The 24,518-nt window shown below is 36.5% G+C and overlaps 4 protein-coding genes across 10 annotated transcripts in view; 2 read left to right on the forward strand and 2 right to left on the reverse strand.

Annotated features, from left to right (window-relative positions):
• The window catches only part of LOC120776769 (protein phosphatase 1 regulatory subunit 16A), a 108,449-nt gene extending 103,265 nt beyond the window's left edge, over nucleotides 1-5,184 (forward strand). For 3 of the 4 annotated variants that reach the window (XM_040107733.1, XM_040107732.1, XM_040107731.1), the window contains 2 exons: nucleotides 6-727; nucleotides 4,053-5,183. In XM_040107733.1, the coding sequence (XP_039963667.1) occupies nucleotides 6-727; nucleotides 4,053-4,561 (1,231 nt within the window). In that variant the 3' untranslated portion in view covers nucleotides 4,562-5,183. Of the gene's footprint in view, nucleotides 1-5; nucleotides 728-4,052 lie in introns of all 4 variants that reach the window. The other variant, XM_040107734.1, reaches the window with a different exon arrangement.
• Nucleotides 5,185-9,333: 4,149 nt separating this feature from the next.
• LOC120777807 lies at nucleotides 9,334-10,100 on the forward strand. 2 transcript variants are annotated; one of them, XM_040109342.1, is made up of 3 exons: nucleotides 9,334-9,664; nucleotides 9,809-9,876; nucleotides 9,933-10,100. In XM_040109342.1, the coding sequence occupies exons 1-3, from the start codon at nucleotides 9,511-9,513 to the stop codon at nucleotides 10,074-10,076; spliced, it is 366 nt and encodes a 121-aa protein (XP_039965276.1). In that variant the 5' UTR covers nucleotides 9,334-9,510; the 3' UTR covers nucleotides 10,077-10,100. The 2 variants fall into 2 exon arrangements, with proteins under 2 accessions (XP_039965276.1, XP_039965275.1); XM_040109341.1 differs by having other exon boundaries at nucleotides 9,338-9,664; nucleotides 9,731-9,876.
• Nucleotides 10,101-11,606: 1,506 nt separating this feature from the next.
• On the reverse strand, nucleotides 11,607-17,671 carry LOC120776625 (caprin homolog). Its single transcript, XM_040107427.1, has 5 exons — nucleotides 17,142-17,671; nucleotides 15,400-15,582; nucleotides 15,157-15,323; nucleotides 12,758-15,099; nucleotides 11,607-12,698 (listed from the first exon to the last, which is right to left on the reverse strand). Exons 1-5 carry the CDS (start codon nucleotides 17,469-17,471, stop codon nucleotides 12,307-12,309), a joined length of 3,414 nt encoding a protein of 1,137 aa, XP_039963361.1. The 5' UTR covers nucleotides 17,472-17,671; the 3' UTR covers nucleotides 11,607-12,306.
• Nucleotides 17,672-20,111: 2,440 nt separating this feature from the next.
• Nucleotides 20,112-24,518, reverse strand: part of LOC120778239 (echinoderm microtubule-associated protein-like CG42247) — a 107,291-nt gene continuing 102,884 nt past the window's right edge. For all 3 annotated transcript variants that reach the window (XM_040109997.1, XM_040109998.1, XM_040109999.1), the window contains 9 exons: nucleotides 22,949-23,065; nucleotides 22,392-22,780; nucleotides 22,161-22,310; nucleotides 21,916-22,087; nucleotides 21,752-21,847; nucleotides 21,295-21,693; nucleotides 20,817-21,237; nucleotides 20,359-20,755; nucleotides 20,112-20,292 (listed from right to left, as the gene is read on the reverse strand). In XM_040109997.1, coding sequence (XP_039965931.1) covers nucleotides 20,139-20,292; nucleotides 20,359-20,755; nucleotides 20,817-21,237; nucleotides 21,295-21,693; nucleotides 21,752-21,847; nucleotides 21,916-22,087; nucleotides 22,161-22,310; nucleotides 22,392-22,780; nucleotides 22,949-23,065 — 2,295 coding nt within the window. In that variant the 3' untranslated portion in view covers nucleotides 20,112-20,138. The remainder of the gene's footprint in view (nucleotides 20,293-20,358; nucleotides 20,756-20,816; nucleotides 21,238-21,294; nucleotides 21,694-21,751; nucleotides 21,848-21,915; nucleotides 22,088-22,160; nucleotides 22,311-22,391; nucleotides 22,781-22,948; nucleotides 23,066-24,518) is intronic.

The following is a 24,518-nucleotide window of genomic DNA, read 5'->3' on the forward strand; positions in this document are numbered from 1 at the left end:
CACAGCGCCCAGTCTGTGCGCCGCACCTCCCTGCGCGACAAGACGCTAACAACCAAAAAGGACGCCGTCGAAGAGGCGCGTCTGCGTTTACAAGCACAAGAAGTCTTCATTGCACCGGACGGCACAACGCACGCCGATACAAATGGTCTCAGCAGCAGCAGCAGCAGCAACACTACCAATAATCATCATTCCACGTTGGCGCTATTGGATGGCGTCAACGACTCGACAGCCGCCACAACACTTGCCTCCACGCACGACTACAATTGGCTCACGAAAGCGCCAACAAATAACAATAACAACGCCAACAACAATAATAATAATAACAATACGATTAGTAGTAATAATAACAACGATAAGAAAGTGGCAGCATATACAGCTAGTCTTGCAGCGGCGGCGTCGGCAACCACAACGACAACAACAAACGGTAGTGTTAACACGTATTTGCCGCATTCGCTGTCCGCCATGGATGTGATGGATGCCTCGTCGCATGCATTTAATTCACGTCGACCGCCAGAGGGTCGTGAAAATGACGAATTACAGTTGAACGCCTACAAAGCCGGTGGCGGCGAACATCATCGTTCGACATCGGCGTCAGCAATGATTGTTAGCGATCGTAATAACATGGCAGCGGCGGCCGCATCGACGGTCGGCCCGGATGCGGTGCACATACAGTCCAGTAAGGAGGCGGCGAATGGCAAGATAAATGTGCAAGTGACAGTGCTCGTGGGTAAGTGGAGAATGTGCGCGCAACATACGAACGTTGTGCTGGTGAAGGGTGTTGGCTAGTGTGAGTGCCTCTTGTGCTGTAATATAATAAAATACAGAAATAGTTTGCTTAGTGATGGGTGTCGAGTGTATGATTAATGTAAAGCTTTTAGTTTGCTTAATTTGTGGCTTGACTTCGCTCAAACGCCTGGTGGTATGCTATTATTTTGCGTATTTATTATGTTTTCGAAGGACATGCATGTGACAAATGCTTTTTAGCTTTCAATTTGACAAATAATGTTGCTTCAAGCATATTTTTATGGCGTAAAAATGTGGTTGTTCGCAAAATATTCATTAGAAAATTGAAAATCATAAAATAAGTGTTGAAAATAGTCATCCATATTTAATGGAAATGAAAATTTTTTCATTAAAAAATTTTATACATTTATTTGATATTTATACATAATATCAGAACATATTTTTCAAAAGTGTTTGGTGTTTGGTTACACCTAACAGTTTTATGTAACCCAAAAGCAAGCGAGATAAACATAAAGTATTGCTATATCTGAAAAAGGTGCCTGTTCGCCTGATTGTCTGTTCGTACGTTTGTCCAAACAAAAAACAAAAAGCTAAAACTTCCTTAAAAAGTTAGATATATTCATGAAGTTTTATAAAAATCTTGGCACTCTAAGAAGATTTGGCATTCGATATTCCAAAGAGTATTGCAAGAACAATAATTTGTGTGGGAACTTTTAACCTAAACCGCAAATCTCACTGTCAACCGAAACCAATATAACATTCTTTTGATAGCCGTCTAGATTACAATAATACTAGACAAGTTTGTACCACAACTACGATGTTTTTATTTTTGCTGTAGTAATAGAAATCATGCTCAAAGTAATTTGGAGGATTACTGCCTAATTGATCTGATAAAATCCAAGTACACTCAAATTACGTAGACCCGGCTGTCGTAGGACCGGCTCTTTCAAAAGAACAGCAATTATCTGCACTAGCTTGTGGCAACTCTGGTGTAGAATGATCGAAATCGGTGTATAAATCGAATATTATAGCAACCATCGCTGTCCGATCTTAAAAATGAGCCGACTGACTCGTACCCTTTAATACTACATTGAACAGATAACATTTTTTCACTTTCACTATTCAATTGAATAATGGTTTTAGGATCCTAAAGTCTACTTTAAGCAAATGAAAGTCCTAGACCAGCTAAATCTTCACGGAATTGGGTAAGTAGATGGGAAAAAGGAGCGTAATTGGTTCACAACTGACTCTTATGACGATGGCCACTTCCATTATCATAATTTGGTCTGGCGTATTTTTTATACTTATTTGCTTTTTTCTTCGAAAGCCGATTTTTTTTATCAGAAAATATCAAAAGATATGTCGTATATATTATTCGCACATATGTATGTACATATATATTCCCTAGTTAAGTGCTATAATGTATACATACATATGTCTATGCGTACTTTTAGGTGCTTGAATAATAAATTTTTTTACATTACGTATTTATTTCATTCATAAATATTCTAATACTTCAAATGTGGTAAATTACAGCAATTTTTAAACTACGTTAATTATTCCCTATACAGGATATATTCCAAAGGGAAACTTCGGAAACCCTTGGAGTACACATAAGTATATCGTCACCTAAAAGGCAAAACAACGTAACATCATTTTTCATAAGTTTACAGGGGAAGGAAAAACGATATAATAGAAACCACTCACATTGAAACAAAATTTGAGGTTTGCTTATAAAACGGTTATATATTGGTTAACATACACTCATATTGAAATAAAATTTGATTTTTGATTATAAAATGGTTATATATTGGTTATTATATCAGACAGCGATTTTCGATTTTTTTTATGATACGCTGTTTTGCATTTCAGGCGACGATATGTACAATAAATACTCAGCTTGACGAGCTGTGTTAAGAAGAGTGCTGTCTGTCTGTATATACGCGACTGGCATTTAAGAAAATCAGATCAGAAATATGTTACAACCTAAGAAGCTGCTCATTTTGTCGGATGCGCCGCTATCGGACCACTATAGCATATAACTGTCATACAAACTTAACGCTCAAAATCAAGGTCTTGTGTGTGAAACTTATTTATTTGACAACATTTCTCCACGAAATTTTACAAGGATTATTGTGCAAAGCAATATTGCAGTTTTTGCATAAATTGTTCACATCGGATCACTATAACATATAGCTTCCATTCAAATTTAACTATCGGAGTCAAGTTTTTGTATGAAAAACTGTTTTATTCGACAAAATATCTGCACAAAACTTTTCGTATATTATTTTCTACAGCAGCTCTAAAATATCTGAAGAGTCTTATTTTTGTTAAATTCCACTCTTGTATGCAAATGTTTTTTATTTGACAAAATAACTCTACGAATTTGGCATACCTTATTTTCTAAAGCAAGGGTATATCTGAATATTTTTTTTAAGACCGGACTACTATATAATACTGCTGTTATACAAACTGATTGGTCAAAATTAAGATGCAGATATTTTTTATCCTGTAATGCCAATGAGAAGTGCACCTTTTAAGGGTATTACAGCTTCGGTGCAGTCGAACTTAACGTTTTTTCTTGTTTTAATTTTTTTGTATTTTAACTGCAGTTGCCATAATTTATTTATAAAAGTATGAAATTCCAGCACTTTTTATATTATGCTCATATCATTAAATTTTTTCATTGCATACTTTTACTTTATGAAAAATACCCTCACATATGTACATATATATGTATGTATGTATATTAGCATAGTTTTCATGCATGTGCACCGTTAATACCATAATGCCAGTAATAATGTAAAATATTTTATAATAAATATAATAACTAAGCCAACAAGTAATATTACTATTTACATATGCACATATGTGTATTTATGCAGCTTAATAACCATTTATGTAATTACTGCATATCATTTACTGTTTTATCCATATCATATTTATGTTGCTTGCATTCATTAATGTATTTTTTCGATTTGTTTTTTCTCTCTTCATGTACTCTTTTTTTGTGCCATTCAAACGGTTATGTCCCGCATGTCGTTGTTGTTGTTGTGCCAATGTTTCAAATCAACTCGCGACTTTGATTTCGTCGTTTATTAAAATAAATCTGTGAAATAACGCAATTGGCTGCTCACGTGACAATCATCCATACAATATAATTTGTAAACGACGTTGTTTTTGTATTTGCAATCTATAAATATAAATATAAATATAAAAATAAACTTGCACCATATCACAAACATGCATATTTTGAAAAATGCACGCCTCGCACATACACACACACATACACGCGCACTCACACGCAGACACTACCAATACGCATCATCATCAACAGCAGCAACAACAACAGTTGCAGCAAAGCATGCTTATGCCAGCGCATACACTCTCCATGGAGAGTCTGAACTCTTCGGCAGCCACACTGGCCAATTTGAAGAAGCAACGTTCGCTTTCGCGTACAAATAACGGTATATTGATAAGTGAAAATGGTTCTGTTTTAGGAGCCGCCAACAACACCAGCAACACGATCAACAATCATCTGCACACTGGCAGCGCCAACAACAACAATTCAATACTTGCGAACGACACGAGCAGCGGTGCGGTGAATCAGCAACCGCTGAGCGGCGGTCTACATCCCAGTCACTTGGAGTTTAACAACGGTACGGGTGCGGGTGGTGGTGGTGGCGGTAGTATAACGAGCGGTGGCGAGCAGTCGACCGGCTACTCGAACGCCTCGTCGATGAACAAGTTTAGCGGTATAACGGGTGATGTAGTTAGTGATAGCACGAGTTCCAAAAAATGCTGTACGCTAATGTGAACGAAAGTGCGCAACAAGTGGTTGGTTGGTGCGACGGAGATGATGTAGCAGCGGGACAGTATTCGCAGTTGGCATTTTCAATTTGATGAATGTTGCTTGCCAGCGCATATTTAACATACATACATGCTATATGTAGTATTTTTATATACATATACATATACATATGCAATATACATATGTATGTATTCGTGCAGCTGGTGCGGCATTTGTTGCAACAATTTAACAGGGTATTAAATATATATTTGTATGTAGCGGGTATGCCAGTGTATTTTTTTTACAAGTTGTTGCACTACAAACACACACACACATACTATGTACATCACAAAATATGCAGAAAGTACACTTCTTTCGTTGTAAACTCTATTCACCAAACACACCACTTATGTTTTATTTTTCTTGGAAAGCTGTGTGCATTACTTTGGTGCACTAATACAAGGGTAGGCTACAGTCGGCAGTTGTGAAGTTGTTGGTGCTGGAAAATCAATTTTTTCTTGATGACAATATAAAAATTAATTAAAATTAAGAAAAAAAATTCAATTTAATTTTTTTCGAAATTTTTTTTTCAATCCAATTTTTTCAATTTAAATTTCTTCAATTGCAATTTTTGTGCGCAAGAAAATACTAACTTAAGCACGGAGTTAGTATTTTTTAAGTTTACATTATTTGTTTTTGAAATGATTTAAAAACTTAGTATTTAAAAACATTTCGAAATTTATAAAAATAAATTAAATAAAATAATAATTATTATAAATATTTTTTATAATTATTGTATATTTTTCTTTAAATTTTCAAATTAAAAATTTAATAAAGCGTCCCTGTGGCAATTTCTTGGTTGACTTAAAGCTAAAAAGACCACATAATAATAATAAGAAATAAATGATATTCGAGCTAACTACAAAATAACTTTGAAAAATAAAAGTTTCGAAGTCGAATTTTCGAACTTTATAATAAATTGTTCCTGTGGCAGCTTCTTAGTAGACTTAAAGTTAAAAGACCACATAATTATAATAGAAAATATATGAAATTCAAGCTGGCAACAAAATAATTTTGAAAAATAAAATTTTCGAACTTTATGAAAATTAATTTGTATCTTATTCCCTTTGTTTTATACTGTAAAACGATTTTAATTTTGTAATTAAAGAAAATGCACAGAACTTGTAATTTTTTTAACCCAAGCTAACTTTCGAAATTACTGAAAATTAATTTGTATGTATACATACATTTTTCCATAATCTTCGAATTTTATAAAAAAGTAGATAAATTTTGTAATTTTTTTTTTCTAACTTAAGTTCACAAAAAATAATTTTGAGAGAACAAATTTTCGAACTTTAAGAAAATATAAATGTATTATTTTCTTTTTCTTCTATAATTTTTTTAATTAGTTTTGAAAACTTAAATTTTCGAGTAAAAATCTTAACATTTATGTATTTTTTTAACTCCAGCTAATTACAAATTACTGCAGGCTAGTTTAAAATTTAAATTTAACTACAAATGATTTTAAAAATAAAATTTGTAAAATTTAAATTAAAAAAAAAATATAAAATTAATTTTTTAAACACTTTCTTCAAAAAACATTTTACAAAAATTTCTGAAACAATTCTAAAACATTAATAACAAAATAATTTTCACCCATTCCGAAAAATAAGCACCAACAACATGCAACTGTTCAGCCGAAAAAAATATATAGCGTGCTTTTAGGCGCTGCTCGAAAAAAACAAAGCCACTAATCTTACCAATGCATCACAAAAACTAGTTAAAAATTGTATAACTATAGTTAAACACATTGTAAAGTATATAAAAAATAGATTATTTATTATAATAAAAACAAATTATACATAGAAGGGCATTTGAATCAAAACAAAAAAACTCAAAGTAAACCATACGGCATATGTATATGTGAGCATAAATATGCCATAGTAAGTAGTTAATGAAGTCAACAAAAAGTTGTTAGTAAAAAATTATAAACTTCACATGTATTTACTAGTATTGTATACAAAAATTGCTGAGCTGTCTTTTATTATAAAAAAGTGATACAAATTAAGCAAAAATATAATTTAAAAAATTAAGCAACATTATATAAAAAAATAATGAAAGCTAAATTTAAAAAAAATTAAGTAAAAATTAATTTAAAAAAATAAAGCAAAATTAAATAATATATTATAACTAAATAAAAAAAATAAAAAAAAATAAATATAAAAACATGTAAGATAAGCTTAAAAGTAAAAATATAAATGCTAACTACAACAAATGACAAAATGAGCTATAAAAAAGCACAGCGACGTATACATATATAACATATAGTATATTAAAGAAAGCAAAGCAAGTGTAAAGCAAGTGTCTTTTAGTATGTTAGGCATTTATTGTTATTTTTTCTTGCTAAATTTATGCTATTTTTATTGTTAAAAAGTGTGAAACGAAAATACTAACATTTAAGCAGTGTGAACATGTTGTTATTTTGCAAGAGGAAAACTTATTTACTTTATATTAACGGTATTTAGTGAGTGGCATATGTGCTGGACTATTTTTGAATTTAGTATGAAGTGCTAAGTAATAAAACTTAATAAAAAAATGTGTGCTGCAATGCCAGAGCAACTCTGATCGCTTATGAAAAAAAAAAATACACAACCAACTAAACAAGCAAATTTGCAGGTTGAGCGCCTAAAATGCCAGCAAATTACTTTTTTCTAACAAAATTTGACATTAACTAAAATTAAACGACTTAAAAGCAATACTTTGCAAGGATGCAGCCAGGCATAAAGAGTGATCAACTTGGTTTTTTAAGCTTTATGAATATTACTTTTGTAAAATGTATAAACAAATACTTATTATATATTACTTATGTATATATTATGTATGTATAGTTAATTTTTAGCTGTAAATGCTATTTAATAACTGTTAATAAAGTTAAGCGGTGGAGTAAATTTTAATTTTCGCTGAAAATTTTAAAATTTTGTGCTTTCCACAATAACTGTAAATATATCGAAATGCAACACGCTTCCGGTTACATTATTTATTACACTTTTTCTTCATATACCATATGGTAAATATGTATTTCTCAGAAGTCCGTCGATCGCTTAGCTCTATTTCTTTATATTAAATGGTAAACGAAAGCAAATTAAAAAATTTAATATAAAATGTGAATTGAAAGTTATGGCCTTATTTGTTAACTATAAAAAATCTTAATTATGTATGTACTACACAATGTAACAACTATTATATATTATAAATTATATTATAATGTGTATTTTTAGTTATGCAAATTTAGAGCAATGATTGAAAGAAAAATAAAATTTCAGAAACAATTAAAACTGTATTAGAAATGTAGGCCACGAAAAGTATGTATGTATAACTAAATATTTAAATAAAAACTATATTTAAAATTATATCTATGTATAATTGAAAAATTGAAAATATAAACATTAGTTAATTGAAAAGAATAAAAAAGAAATGCATATAAATATTACTTGATTGAAATTTATTTAAAATTTTACATATTTTATTATTTATAATATTTTCTAACCCAAGGCTGCAGTGCACAGTAAACAAGCCATCGGCAGTATGCTTATTTGACAATGTATACATGAACGGGTTTGTATGTATATGTAGTTTTCTCTCATTAACCCATACAATGCAGCTTGTTTAAAAAAATTACAAACATTTTTTTATGTGCTTGTTTTTTGCAAGAATACTCCTGAATCTAGAGGACTTGTGACAGCCCTCCATTTTTTCGAGAAGCTCTTCCACGAGATCCTCTTAGCCTTTCTTACCTCGGACTTGTATATTGAAAGTCCTGTTTTATACAACGCCCAGTCAAGAGATAAACCACTCCTACCGGCCCTGTTAAGTAAACGTCTGCAGAATGCTCTGAAATCCGAGAGTTACATAGTCCACCATACCGACAGGACAGGAGCTCTCCAGTGCAGTATTGCACGCCGAGCTGAAGATTTCGACCCACTCATCCACCATAACGTTGAGCAAAACCAAAAGCTCCGTCAGGATTTGGAAGGACTTCACCGAACCGTTCGTTACCAAATGAGGTTTACAGGTACAGTCTTCTATAAGAATGTACAGCTGCTGGCGTATGCCGATGATATTGATATCATTGGCCTCAAGTCCTGTGCCGTTAGTTCTGCTTTCTCCAGACTGGATAAGGAAGTAAAGCAAATGGGTCTGGCAGTGAACGAGGGCAAGACGAAATATCTCCTGTCATCAAACAAACAGTCGTGGCACTCGCGACTTGGCCCCCACGTCACTATTGGCAGTCATAAAGTCATAAATTCGAAGTCTTAGATAATTTCGCCTATCTTTTAATCAGCATTAACACCACCAACAATGTCAGACTGTAAATCCAACGCAGGAAGAACCTCCACTCCGTTGGAAGGACCAAGTGGAGAAGGACCTGGCTTCGCTCGGAATATCCAATTGACGCCACGTAGCGAAAAAAAGAAACGACTGGCGCTCTGTTGTTAACTCGGCTATAATCGCGTAAGCGGTGTCTACTCCAATTAAGAAGAAAGAAGAAACTATTGCAATATAAACTTCTCCATATGATAAAGAACAGTGCACAATTTTTTTTATTTGATCTAATAGCAAATCAAATTATGTTTTTAATAAAGCATGCTTACAACACACATACTTATATCTGTACCCTTCACAAACCACTTACAATGTAACTAGTTATGTATTTAACTAATACAAGGTCATTCATAATGCAACACTGTAAATCACTTTCATTTAGTAAACAAAGAACAGCTGTTCGCGAAATACAGGTTTAATTAAAATATAAATAACATTTTTTACCGTAGTAAATATTATGTGAAAAAATAATTAGTTTACTTAATAAAAGAAAATTTTGTTTGTTAATCTGCAATTAACATACCAGGATACTTATACTTAAACTGCAACAAATAAAAGGAAACCCCCAAGCAGTATTAATTTATATTGCACACATGACAACATCGATGCAACTGTATCGCTACAGTTTTACCGCAGGTGCCTTTGCTGCTGGCGGTAGCTTTTTTGGACGCGCGCCAAGCCAATTGTCGGAGCTGCCGGCATTGACAAGTGCATTTGCGCCAACAGCCGCGGCAACATACTATTTAGGTGAGAAATGTCATAAAAACAAATCAAAATACAAATGAAAGTCAGTTTTATTTGTATTATTTTTAGAATTACTTTTTTTGCGTGCTGTGCCTATTATCTTGATGGTGATTTGTAATGTACTAAATTGGCGCTATTTTCTTAAAGCTTTGCAGTGTACTGAGCACACATTGACTGCAACGGTCCTTACCGCTGCCACTAATTATATGTTTTCGGTAAGAATTTGGTTAAATGCATATGCTTATGAATTAATTACGATTATATTTAATAGTTTATATTAGGTGCACTTGTTTATCGAGAAGAGATTACACTAATGTCAACGGTTGGTGCTATATTCATTATAACCGGTCTTTGGTTTCTATGTAAAGCACAAGAGGAGCAAAAACTAAGTGCAAAACATGAAAAGTTACATTAGAAAATAAAAAATAAAGTAAATTAATGAAATAAAAACGTATTTTTTTATTATTAGCCACTTATTAAACGACTATTTAATAGTTGTGGCTTTTGTGATAAGTAATAAGTACAACATACAACTTACAACTACGTAAAAGACATGACAAAGATAGCATTCGAGGCATTATCTTCACAGCAGTGATATGATCACCTGAATGTATCAGATCGCAGATGAAGAATCTTCAGACGTGTCAGAACACTGCACTCTGCACGATATCACGATGTGTCCGTCGAACACCTGATAGTAAGGCCTGCAGACTTTCGGTAAAGCAACACCATGCACTCTTCTTCAAAAGGTGTCTGCAGGCGTGTTTCCGCAAAAATTATTTCTGCAGTCGCCTGCTTGAAGAGAGGCCGTCACCTGAAAGCAATTTCAAAACAGTCGGGTCTACGTAACCGGAACTTACCCGGAATTTTTATCCGGCTAAGGACTGTCAATTCGGCAGAATTCTGCGCTACAACAAAGTAATACGCCTACCAAATTGTGAAGGCAACTAATTTCTGATATACAGTGAGCACCATTCCTAGTGAAGCCATTAACATCTTTACTGACTCTCTCCCAGTGAACGCCGTACTTGGAGTCAAACTACCACCTATTGTCGACGAAGAAAAGCTCCTTCTGGATATTGTTGTAAGTTAAACTACGGCGAAATATGTTAGTATTATTGTTGTTGCAGTGACAAATAATCTTGAGGAAAGCTTCGATTCCTTTTCGTTTACTTAGAGACCGTTCTCGCGAAATCGGGTTTCGACATGGTTGAAGAGAATAAATACTTGATGATCAGCTTCTTATGTTGGTGTTTTCAAAAATGCCTCACAAAATAATATTGGGTTGTAATGCAGGAACAGGGCTTAGCTACTTACTATAAATCCGTGAGGGAAAGTTCATTCTACCAGACTCTTGAGCACCACCCACCCATAATGAGAAACATTGAATTTTTTATAGTTTTTCTCTTGGTTGTTTCTTTCTCTTTTTTTAATGTAAGTAATATTTTTGTATGATTTATTTGTTGTTTTTATCAATTAAATTTAATAATAATAATAGTAATAATAATTATTATAATAGGTAGGCGTATAATTACTTTCTGTTTTGCTCTTCATCTCAAGTTTGTCACCTTGAAATACTAAACAAATTATATGCGATCAGGTGAAGACAACAACAAATGACACAAATTTTTATATTTCTTTTTCACTGATAGCCCTGCTCTATCTATAAAGCACGCTTAAAGCGGCTATTATTTTGAACTGATTCCCTTCTTCTCTTATCATTTTATCATATGTAGTTGTTGTTTTGCAGTCGACATTTCTAGCACATCTAAACACTTAAAATATTAATTCTTCTTGTTTTTTTTTTTGTTTTTACTAATTATCATTGCTGTAACTTTTGCAATGCGTAGCTTGTTACAGCAGCAGCTGCCAACTGGGTTGCGCTGTTACGCTGTGTTCCTGATGCTGCTGCTTGCCATTTATTTTGGTTGTGCGTCGCGCAATATTTGAGATTTTTTTCGCATAATTGTGTCATTTGTTTTTTTTTGCGTTTTGTTTTAATTGATTTCATATGTTCAACTTGCTGATTCATACTTTCGTTTGCTGGCTTACATGATGAAAGAGCAATTACATACATTTATAATATTTATTTATTAGAAAAAAAATGAACATAAATAAGTATTTCTGTAATTGAAATTAGCATAAGTTTTCTTTGCGTTTCTTTAAATATAATATTCTTTTTCCTTTTTTTCGCTTTCTGTACTTCTCCTTTGTTTTGTTTTTGCTTTCACTTGTTTCTCCCATTTTTTTGTGATTTTTTTTTGTTTGTTTGTAGTTTTGTTTACGAAATTAATTGTTAACGCGCGCGTGTATTTGTTTACGTTCAATTGTTGCAGTTTCGGTTGCTTTGGGGTGGCCGCTGTTGCCAATGTGTACTGCAGCGTTTTGACATTCGTCACACTACTAATTAAAGGTTAAACATATTTTGTTTTGTGGTTTTTCCGTGTATATATGTAAATGTATGTGTATATATTCGTATGTTTATGTTTTTTGCTTCTTGGTTTCGTTACCCTCATATATATATATATATATATATATATATATATATATTCACGATTCTTAAGTGGTTCTCATCATTCTGCCTTCTGCTTCATTTCGATTTCATCACACACACACACTTCTTTCTTTCTTGGCATCTACTTCAATCAATTTTTATTATCCAAACCCATTGGTATGCGCTGCGATGAGCGGTTCATATATGAGCCGGACGATGGGTTAGACTGGCCGCCACTGCCATTGCGCCCACCCAGCGTGCGTGATGGTGGCGCATTACCTCGTCCGTTACCGGCGCCACCACCGCCATTGCCACCGCCGCTGCCGCGCGGACCACGATAGTTGCCGGATTCGTAACGTGAGCCGGAATCTTTATTTGAGTACACATTGCCGCCACCGTTCTGATAGTACGAGCCGCTCGACGAATTTTCATTGTTGCGGAAATAAATGCCACTTCCGCCACGACCGCTGCCGTTCTGTTGCGAATTGCCATAACTACCGCGACCGCGTCGTCTTTGGAACTGTCGTCCGTTATTGTAGTGACCTGCAAGGTTAAATAGCAAATTAAAAATCTTGTCAATTACGGTATCAGAGCTCACTTACCACCATCCTGCTGTTGATTTGAATTCCAATGATTGGATTCATGAGCGTTACCCGATGATTGGTTGCCATCGCCGTAGCCACCACCACTACCGCCAACACTGGGTCCGGCGCCACTACCACTACCTGCACCACCGCCACTGTTGCTGGACGTCCATTCGATTTTGCGTACAATCGCTGGCGTGTTGTCGCTGTTGCCACTTGGGGTCGATGGGTTGGACAGCGCGTTCATCTCGGCGCTCCATTTTGTGGGCGGCTCCAAAACGTTGCTTGCGCCAGCAACACTGCTGCTACTGCTGACACCACTCGAGGATTTCAAAGCATTGGCAAGCGCAGCAGTGGCTGTGGCATTGGTAACTGCAGTGCTGCTGATGTTTGCGGCTGCACGTACACTGGCCGCAGTAGCTTTGGACATAGCATCCCATTCGTTGGCTATCACCGATTCGCTGGCATTGAATTTGCTGTGTGTGCCCAAGTCTTCGTTTCCTTTCAGCTCCTCTGCTGCTGCGGCTGCTGCAGCGGCGGCAGCGGCAGCTGCACTGGCTTTAGCCACCACGGCTAGTTGCTGTTGCATTTGTTGTTCGTAAGCTAGGCCAACGACACCATTATCGAAACCCAAATAACCGGCGGCGGCTACATCCGAGACACGTACATCACCTGGTTGCATACCCAATGTTGGTTGTGGCTGTTGCGCTTGCTGTGGTACTTGTGGCAATTGTTGTTGTTGTTGTGCATTTTGTTGAGCCAGACGTGCTTGCGGTGCGGCCATACGCGCCATTATCATAATTGGTGCTTGCTGTTGTTGTTCGGTTAGCAATAACTGTTGTTTATGGGCTGCAACCGCATCTTGTGGCTGCATGCCCGGACCCCCGACCGGGGAGAACAATTGTGGATGCTTTTGTTGCTGCTGTTGTTGTGGAAACATGGGGCTCGGGTTGTTGCTCGCAATAGTGGGCGTATTGCTGCTGTTCGCACTAGTTGGTGCTGTCACATTAGCGGCCGCCTGCATGGGTGGGAATGATTGGTTGGTAAATGTTTGCGTTGGAATTGTTTGTTGCGGTTGTGATTGCTGAGCCTGCTGTTGTTGCTGCTGCTGCTGCTGTATGATTTGCTGCTGTTGTTGCAAATGGTGTTGCTGTTGGTTTTTGTGCAGCTCTGCTACTTGCAACTCTCCACCATGTACTAAGATATTTTGTTGTTGCAATTGTTGGGAGAGACTATCTTGTGAAATTGGTGGCTGCTGCTGTGTTTGTTGTGGCGGTGGTTGTTGTTGCTGTTCGAACACAACACTGCCAATGGGTGCATTGCCAGCTAATTCTGGTGAATCAAGTTCACTCTCTTGCAAAAAGTAAAAACTACCATTGCCAATTATCTCCGCTACGGGACGCATTTGTTGTTGTATAAATTGTTGGCGATTATGGGGGAACAAACCCTGTTCTACAGCGCGCACTGTTGTGGGCGTAAAATGGCCTGGTGGTGGTTGTGGTGCTCCATGTATGGGTATAGCGGCGGCTTGTGTGCCTGGGCTAGTCATCAACTGACGCTGTTGCTGCGGTGGCGCCTGTGCAATGGGTACCATCTGTGGTGGTACCTGTGGTACACCGATAATACTGCCTGGTGGCACCTGTTGCATCTGTGGTGGTGCACCTTGCATTTGCTGTGCTGTGAACATGGCTACATGCACTGGTGCGGCCCCGGTACCTTGTAGTGGTGCTGGAAAATTGGGGGGCACAGCACCAGGTACAGCATTTGCCGGTTGTATTACAACTGCATTCAATGGTTGTTGTTGTTGTTGTTGTGTTTGTGGTGGTTGAATACCGCCCTGTACCTGTTGTTGTACATCAAGGTGCTCCTTAGTTGTTTGCTGTGACACCAATTGCTGCGGCAAGTTTGGCTGTTGTTGCTGCTGTTGTGGCAAATCATTAGCGTTACCTGCATTTGTTGTTTGCAACACGGCATCTTCAGTTAAACCAGCATTGGCATTCTGATCATCCAAATCATCTTCTACATCAATAGATGATACGTTTAACTTCTCCAATCCTTCCTCTAAATATATCTCGTCTGCATTAGCCACATCTTCGCCGTCGGCGGCATTACTAAACACTTCCTCCTCTTCCTTTACCTCAACCTCTGCCTCTGGTGTCGCCATATAGATCTTATCGAGATAACCAGATTCCTGAATTTTATTGAAGATTAAACGTATCTGATCATATGTAAAGTTTTCTGCATAGATTTTGGGGCGTCCGTCAATGGTCATTGAATAAAGTTCGGCCGCTTTTTGTGCGGCAGTCACGAATGGTACATCATCTACAGTCTCGGGACGGGTCGTACGCACATCGCAACAACTAAAATGAAAATATATAAATTAATTTTATTTTTCTTTTTTCAATTCTACAACTTACAATTTATCCAAAATGGTGATATCGGCAGTTTCCAATTTCATTGCGCCATTAGCTCCATTTACAAAGTCGGCACGAATGGTCTCATCTTCGAAGCAATTGATGATATTTTGGATAACTAAAGCTTCACGAATTTTGGCAGTCTCAGCAAGGGCACGAGTAATCAGATCCTGCAATATAAAATATGCGTTTAATATTTTTAAATAATGTTATAATGTGTATTAGTTAAAACATTAAAATAAATACCTTGCGTGCTTGTTTTCTTTGCTCCTTTTCAGCTTCTTTCACAAATTGCCACATTTGCTTGGAGAAATCGCGTGCGAATTCCAACATAGCAATAACAGCGTCATACTTTGCTACAGCAGCTTTCTGGTCGGAGCTCAACTCCTTGCCAGAAGCTTGAATGGTACGATATGATTCCAATTTAGTCTGTGTAAAAACAGATTAATAATAAAGAGAAGTAGAATAAATAGACATGACATATAACATGATGGTAGAAATAAAAAAAAAATTAGACAAAGAGGAAAAACGTTATTTTCGGCTGCACCGAAGCTATAACACCCTACACAAGTGCCATTCTTATAAATGGGTACAAAGAGTTAATCAGTCTATATGACAGGTACATATGTATATGCTATCGTGCTATCTGAGTAATGTATTCGAAGAGTTTACTTTTGCTTTTGACAAGGGGCTTGATTTTGTTCGGTCAGTTTGTGTGGCAACAAGATGACATCGACAAATGAGCAGATTCTTGGAGTCATGCAAGTTCTCAATATAAATAACTATAAAAAAAGGAAAATTTTTACTTATCCCGTAACTTAAACAGAAGTAGTATGGCGCACAGGTGTCTTTACTATAGATATCACCCACTTATGTTTTTATTGTTAATCGCTTATCAACGACAATTAAAAATTTTGTTGACGAATGTGCAATAGAAAATAGTAAACAAAATGAAGCGGTAGGTATTGAAAAAAATAAATAAATAACCTTTAATTTTATGCGGAAATGGTAAATCACCGAAGGCAAACATTTTTTTGCTTATTACGAATAACATGGAATGCAGTAATTAAGCAAAGTATAGTGGCCGCAACAAAAACAAAACTGCAGCAGATAACAAAAAGAAGATAGGTAATAACAGAAATACGAAACAGTAAAAAAGTTAGAAGGGCCATGAAAAACTATAAAAAAAAGGAAGAGAAAAGCGAAATTGCTGGTATAAAATAAAACATGGAAAATCGAACAGAAGCACATGGAGTTCCCCTATTATGCACTAGTGATGCCACATTACAAAAGCCGCTGAATAAATTGCTTCAACAATTGACATAGGTCAATGAAACCCGTCAACAAATATATAAACGGTGATGAATTTCTCATACAAGCATGCGATGCCAATCTCGAGTTTAGTCAGCGCACAAATTGTCATACTTCTTTATCGAGTCATTCAAAAACACAAAAGCAACACCATCATTATTTTCATGTTCTTTGTGTTAAACAGTTTTCGCTCCCCCGCACGGATGGCAACCGTAATATATGCCGTGTGTTGTAAATTGTTGCTACTACCACTGCTGCTTTGCTTTTGCTATAATCGCCGTAACAAAGATGGCGTCGCGCGAAAAAATTCTGCGAAATACACCGAACAAAACCGAAATAGCACGAATGCCAAAATTTTCTTAAAATGAAAGGAAATGGTGTTAATGCAAAATCTATTTGCACATTAAAAGTTTTAAATACCAAATTACATAAAAATATGATAGCACCAAATAGCAGAAAATCCGAAAATGCTACAATGACTAATATGCAGCATAAATTAGCACAATTTGTTATGACCGACGCACAATTGAGCGGCCGGTTTAGCTAAATGTCTGCGGCTTTGTTTCAGCCAACTTTGATTTACTGCACTTACTTACAAGGGCTTCTTTGTGAATCCTTCAGGATTTTTGGCGTAAAAGTCACGACAAAGAATAACTTATAAATTAAACTTCACTCACCTTACGTTTCTCCAAATTGCGTATCTTATGGTCAATTGTGGTGATCGTTTGTTTCATTGGAATATTAGCTTCTAACACAGGATTCGTAGCAACTCCTTTCGTATTGGTGCTGGTTGAGGTAACCGAACCCTCATTAGTAGTACTGTTGGTAATATTATTGTTCAAGACTGTGCTGTTCGCATTATTCTCGGGCACAGCGTCGGAGTTGCTATTGATCACATCTTGAGGCTTCTTTGTGGCACCGCTACCAGTAACATTATTACCACCGCCAGTACCATGCACAGAGCCTATGGAGGCTTGTTTCTCCAGTTTGTTTGAAGCAGAAGGCATACTTCACTGATAAAAACCGAATCAAGAATGAAGTGCAGCGCGTTTTTCTAGCGTGTCTATGAGAACGTGAATTATATGAACCGTGTGTGTCAAAATATAATCGCACCTTAGACAAAAAAGGGATAGAGCCGCAACCAGCAAAAACTAAACCACACAACGACGAAAACGATGACCACGGCGAGGAAAAATCACGAAATTCGCTCAAGCGCCGTTTTTAGGCGATTTACATGGACTTTCCGAAATTAAAAGACAAAGCATATGTGTTAAATGTAGGCAAAGACGCTTTACATTGCTAATGAGAGAAGGCGATAACTATAGTTCACGATAAATATATTTGTCGCCCTTGCGGGCAAACGAGATCAATTCGCCGTGTAGTTATTCGAAAAAGTCACAGTGTTGCCAGAAAATTCTTTGTGCACTGTAAAATGAGTTTCGTTATTTTATTGCTTATAATAAAACAAAATTATAATAGTGATATGATTGTGCGGGTATATCTTATAAGTAAATAATAGATGTTTCTTCTCTTGTGCTTTAAAATTGACTTTTAAATTTGAAAATGGGTAGTACCTAATAGAAAATAAATATAGTTGAATAACTTGGTCATAATTTGCTGAAAATCGAATATGAGTGCGAGGCTGTGTGGTTGCTATAAATTTACATGTAATTTAAGTCAAGACTAATAGACAAAACTATAAGAAAAAAGAAAACTATTTTTAAAATACTTCTTCAAACTTTTGCATTTTATTGATATGTTTTATTATTTGTTTTATTATAATATTTTATAATAACTTTCAAAAATGCGTCATATTAAGTGCAATTGGTTATAACCGTACTTTATTTATTTACTTAAACAAACAAGGCACTTCGTTTTTTACAGTTATCATTTTATATAGAAAATAATGTGAAATTCACTACAGAAAAAAATATTAATAAATTCTAAATGAAATAATTAATAATAATTAAAATCAAAAATGATAAAATTGAAATAAAAGATGAGTATAAAAGAAGAACAGTTATGTTTATTATGATATCTTATGAATTTTCAAAAATGTTGTTTACTTTTCACAAGTTAACATTTTTTATGTTGTTTTATAACTACAATATGAAATCATTAAGTATCCACCAGTGGCTTAAGTCTGTTACAGGAAAAGTAGCTCTATACAGTCGTATAGTCTATATGGTTAGGAGAAATATAGACTGTGTGTAAGTTGGAAGCAGCTCTGCGTATAATTTATTTAACAATGCTTAATATTTAGTGCAAAAAAAAAAACGAAAAATATATTAAGCGGTTCAAATATATTTTAATAAAATATAAATATAATAAAACTATTAACAAAATTAAAATATTCTTGGAAGTTTTGTTAATGGGAAGCTATTTTCGGAAGTTTATAATTTTTTTTTAAATTATAACAATTTAAATTAACAGGTTCTTGGAAGTTTTGATAAACTGGAATGGAAGCAATTTTCGGAAGTTGACAATATTTGTTCTTAGAATTGAATTTTCCTTCATTCGTGGAAGATTAATTTGCTTTTAAAAGAAACTTGTTATTAATTTTATCAAATAATTAAAGATAAATTTCAAAAATATTTTTTACAAATTTTGTTTAAAAAAAATATTTTTTCTAAATGCATCTCTCAAAATAATATAATTTTCTTTCCAAATTAAGATTTTTCCATAAAAAAAAAATTTTATAATAAATAATATTTATTCATAATAATTTTTTTTTTTAAATAAATTTTTTTTTCAATATATATACAGTGAAAGCTCTGTTAAATGGACGCTCTACTAAGCAGACATCTTCATTAACCATGCGCTCTATTAACCGGACAGAAAGGTTCTGTCCGCGTATGAAATATTTCACTGTATATACATTTTCAAATTTTCAAATCTTTCACATTTTTATTTTTTTTTAAATAATATTTTTTTTTAAATATTTTTTTCAAAATAATTTTTTTTAATAAAATTTTTTTCAAAATAACTTTTTTTCAAAATAATTTTTTTTTAAATTTTTTTTTTCAAAATAACTTTTTTTCAAATTATAAGTTTAGCGCAAAAATAATAAATATCGTTTAAAAATTTGTCTGCATATTTGCCATATTTGGCAACCAATAATGAGCTCACATACAAGTTGACATACAGATGGCGCTGAAACGTAACAAAAGCGGGAAAATGGCAGAATTTCATTTGCTATTCATATTCCGTTGACAAATTATCCTAATTAGTAATTTTAAGTGCTATAATTTTAAATTTTTGATAATATCTAACCTTGGTTGATTTTTCACTAATTCTCAATAATATTTTTAACAAAAGTGTAAACGCTCAATTTCGTTGTGTTATGCAAATTTTCGCTTAAGGCGTTAGAAGCTGCGTCCAAATACAGCAGTGACACTACGTTCAACACCAACATATGGAAGGGCGAACTAATGAATATGACAACAACAACGACAACAACGATAAGCACTTCTAAGCATTTTTCCACAAATTTTTCTTTATGCTCCACATGCTTATGCACCGCTGTTTTGCGGGAAAATTTATTGATATTCAATTGAGTCGCTGTCCAATATTGTCGAAGATTTATTAGACGAACGCCGCCGCGTCCAATAGTCAGTGTAGCCGCGTGCTTCATCATAGTGCTGGACAGTCGTACGCCACGGTGGCCATTGCAGTTATTCTTCTACGAGATCCCAAACCATGAGTGAGGCGTCTGTGCCGCCCACTGTAACGACAGTCTGATCGCCGTAGAGAAAACGTGAACATGCCAGCATACCGGAATAGACTTTCGCTTCGTGAAATTCGGCACGTGGACTAATACAGGGATATCTGTGGGAATACACAGAAAATTAAAACTTTGGAAAAAAAAAAATTGAAATGTAAATGTTGACATGCCTGAAAATGCGCAGATAGCCATCGGCATCACCGGACACCAGCATGTCTTGCGCCGCCGAACGACTGCAGGTGGCAATAATTGTGTTGTTGTTGCTGTAGTAACGGTTACTCCACATGCCTGCCACCAAAAAGCCAACAGTGCAATTGCTAGTCAACCATTTGACATCTTTCATAGCAATGGGACTTCGCTCCGGCGAGAGTGACTTAGCATCCCAGAAGAGTAGATCGAAGTCAATGGTGACCGTTTGCACGAAATTGCCATCCATGCTCCAGTCCAGATGTGTGAGTGGCTGTGAGCCGCGTATTTTATTCACCTTCTTGTAAGAGAAACCGTCGCGCGATACGCGGAACAAATATATGCTGCCATTCTGCGAGCCCATTGCGATCATGTCGCCAACTAAATAAGGAATAATAAATCTACTTATCCAATCCAAGCTAAGACAATGAAAAGTACCCACCTTGATTGAACGCTACACAGTTCAGCGGTGAGCCGCAGACACGCAACGTCAGCATAACGGAACCATTCTCACAATTGATGACAAGCAGATGACCCTCAGTGCTGCCAGCAGCCAGTGCAGTGCCAAATGGATGAAAAGCTAGTGAAACACACTCGTAACCAGTTTGTATAGTCCAAATTAATTTGTTTTTGCGCCACAGTGCGATATGTTTATCATGGCCGGCAGTGGCGAACACCTCATCTTCGGGGTGTGCAGCCAAGCCCCACAATTGGCGACCATGGCCGAAAACGACTTGTGTAAAGCGACGCTGCAGTGAACCCTCTAAAATGTTATTACGTGTGGTGCCCACATAAATATTGCCATCATTGCGTCCGGGACGTTGTGGATAAATAGTGCGTACGCCGCCAGCGGCTTCAGGAAGCTAAGCAAAGAAAGATTGGTTAGTAAATGCATAAGTATTCTTGTTAACATTGCTCACTTTTGTGTCTGCAATCTTTTTGTAATTTTGTAAGGAGTCCCAGGCGGCAATTTTACGATCCTTCTCACCGCCCGACAGCAGCGTACCTTCGCCCAGCATAATCAGACAACCAATACCTTTGTTGTGTGCCTCGAATTCGGTGCGTACAAAGTAGGCGCCATCCGAGTCAACCGAATAAATGGTTATGAAACCATCGGAATCGGCAGTGATGACATCACCATCCGGTTCGAATTGCACGCTGGTGACATGCGAACGTGATGGCTGCTTAACAATATCGGTGCGTTCGAAAAAGCCATCTTTGCGACGATGCCAAAAAGCCAGATGACCACGCCCATGTGTGATAATGAGATTATCGTCCAGCGGATGAAAGGCGGCGCCTGAGAGGCCTTCTTGCAGCGTCTACAAATATAAAATACATTTAAAGAGCTGTTGTTGTGCGTATTGCAACAACACCTACTGCAACTTTGCCGAGCAGATGACCCCATTGCCACTGCCAAACCGAAAGTATGCTTTCGCGCCCGCTATCCACAGCCAATATATAGCTGCCACCGTTCTGCAAGTGATTAAATGTTGCGTGTGGGCGTTATACAAGTATATAATATGTGAATGCAATAAATTTACCAGTTGTGAAAAGGCCACCGCTGTGACGCCGCTATCCAACTCGCCCATGCCGAAAACATAAAGTGTCTGCAGTGATTCGGTGCTCCAAATGCGCACATGCGCCTGTGATTTACGATCGCGTCCCGCTTTCTGTCCCGAAGCCACCAGCTCACGTGATGGATGTACGTCCATGCTGTTGACAAAGTATATTAAAAAGTATAAATTATATACGAAAGCACACTTCACCACCATAAAAGCATACTAACCACATAATATCCTCCGTGTGTCCAGTATAGTGTCGCTGTGCATCTTCCTCACGATCCAGCAGTACAGCCACAGCAGCTACGTAATACAATAGCTCACCCGATGGCAAAACCCAGAGATTACGACGTGCATCAATACCACGGTAGCCATGACTGCGCATGAAAAAGGAAAGTTAAGCAGAATGTCAATATAACTTGGCATTAAAGCAGGCAGCAAGCGTGTTTCCAACTTACACCCACTGTAGCTGCAATTTTTTATCGGGCGGCGTATTATCCGCGGGCGCATGATGTAATGGTGGATAGAAGGTACGCCGCAAGCCACGTATAGTCACTTTGGTGGGCTCCTCTTTCATAATGTCCAACATGCTGTATTCACCGTTCGCACGTAAAATCTCACTCTCCGGCGCATAGAGAATGCGTGGACGACTTTTACTGCGTGGACGTGCACCGCGTAAAGGAACCTTAGGCAGTTCTTCTGTGGGTAGTATGGGCGCTGCGGCGACAACGGAGGGGCGCGAACGTGAACGCCTAATAGGCGAACCGGCAATTAAGGCAGTGCCAGTTGCTAGATAAAATGTGTCAACATCGGCAAACTCGTTGCGTAGTTGTGAAAAGCTGCGTACCTGTAAAGCAGCGCAGACAAATGATAACGTGTTTAGTGGTGTGCGGATACAGACATGCCGTAATTGCAGAATAAAAGAAATAAAAAGAAAAAAATGTTAAATCGTCGGCGTAGCAAATCGACGATTATGCGGTTATTGTGTCATGGTCAATAGCCTTCTTCCACTCACCTCTTGTCCTGTGCCCGTGTACATTTTCTTGGCGCCATTTATTTTCAACACTTGACCCAAATCTTCTAAGACCTCTTCGAATGGCTGCGATGTGCGCAAATTCAACAGCACACGACACTGCAAAAGAAATTGGGAACAATCACATTAAAAATAATGGTAAACATATTTTGGGTTCAACAAATAATTATTAGGGCTTAGTTATCCCTAATGAAGGCTACCTTACCGTAAGGCTTGCGGCTATGACATAAATCACATGCTAAGCAATAAAACGTTCAACTGTAATTAGGCCATATGACAGCGTAATAACGGTTCACTAACACATTAAAGTCAGGGTTGCATGACATGAGACAGCATAGCACGGAGGGCAATACTTGGAACAGTGCACAGTGCAGTGCAGTGAAATCGAATACTGTAAAGATGTGGGGAGGTATTAATGTGGACTATACTTTGTGTGGAGAAGGGGTCTCAACATTACTTATAACACAGAGTATAATAGTTTTTTTCACCTAATCGTCGCGATTAAAACAATCTAAAGAGATAAATGGTTGTTTATTTATGTATAACAAAGTTCAGAACTATTTTCTGTCTATCCTTTTGTCGCTCGCTTCAGTAAAAATTTAATTATTTTGATAATACAATGCTTATGTGGCCTTGAACTGAGGCGTCTTTTTGATGAAATTCTAAAATAGCTCTATTAATTTTAACCAACATATGGTAACATATTTACATCCTTAAAGGAAATGGCAAAATGTACGATAACCACGTCTACTTCTAATATAAAATTTCATGAGATTCCCTCACTTTACGGTACATAAATCAAGTAACAATGAAGCTATCGGAATAAAACTGCACATTTAAGGTCTCGCCCGTTCGTGCTTGTTTCGTTGCCTTTATGGCATGTAGCAGTGCCTTTTTGGAACCAAAGATCGTCCTCATCAATATTCTCCGATACTGACATGCAAAAGTTATTAACAATTGTTGTATAGTGTTCCCCATTTACTGTTAAATTTTAGCTGACTTTTCGAAGAAATATGTATCAATGATTCCCTCTGCTCAAAAAGCTCACCAAAATTTTTAATTGTCTCAATACTGGCTTGTGGATTATTATGCGACAATTTTGTTCAGTAAGGTACCCATTGAACTTACAGTGAACTTCTTCACTGAACAAACTTTTCATGTGAAAATCGAAAACCGTTGTTTATTTTGTTTTGGACATTTTGACCAAACGTACGACGCAATGGATGGTTTTTCAAGTCGGATTTTGTAAGACTGCAAACGTTGATTCTTGGCAGAAATCTTCCATAAAGTAGATGGGAACAGCTCCAATCGTTGATCGGAAGGAGTCATTCGGATCTTGTTTGATACTCTGCTCCACAGCAGCAAGAGCGTCGTTAGTGCGCACTGCACGGAGTCTTTGAGGATGCGCATTATGCACTAGCGTAAGGAGTCGCCTGATGTAGAAATTCCTACTGGAGTGTCGTCATTGCTGCGTTTCGCCAGTGATCCCTTCACTTTGTTACCTTTTCAACTCGTTTGTCTGTTTATAAGTGTCCATGTAAGTTGGGTCACC

The sequence above is a fragment of the Bactrocera tryoni genome, chromosome 5 (genome assembly GCF_016617805.1).
Source record: "Bactrocera tryoni isolate S06 chromosome 5, CSIRO_BtryS06_freeze2, whole genome shotgun sequence".
Classification (NCBI taxonomy): Eukaryota; Metazoa; Arthropoda; class Insecta; order Diptera; family Tephritidae; genus Bactrocera; species Bactrocera tryoni.

What these genes read in the sequence shown, in the direction of transcription:
- LOC120777807 (XM_040109341.1), top strand. Translation starts at nt 9,511, where the DNA reads ATGACAACATCGATGCAACTGTATCGCTACAGTTTTACCGCAGGTGCC. An exon ending in CGCGGCAACATACTATTTAG is followed by an intron (nt 9,665 to 9,730) that starts GTGAGAAATGTC and finishes TATTATTTTTAG; the next exon opens with AATTACTTTTTTTGCGTGCT. An exon ending in CCACTAATTATATGTTTTCG is followed by an intron (nt 9,877 to 9,932) that starts GTAAGAATTTGG and finishes TATATTTAATAG; the next exon opens with TTTATATTAGGTGCACTTGT.
- LOC120776625 (XM_040107427.1), bottom strand. Translation starts at nt 17,471, where the DNA reads ATGCCTTCTGCTTCAAACAAACTGGAGAAACAAGCCTCCATAGGCTCT. An exon ending in ATCACCATTTTGGATAAATT is followed by an intron (nt 15,100 to 15,156) that starts GTAAGTTGTAGA and finishes TTTTCATTTTAG; the next exon opens with TTGTTGCGATGTGCGTACGA. An exon ending in AAATCAACAGCAGGATGGTG is followed by an intron (nt 12,699 to 12,757) that starts GTAAGTGAGCTC and finishes TTAACCTTGCAG; the next exon opens with GTCACTACAATAACGGACGA.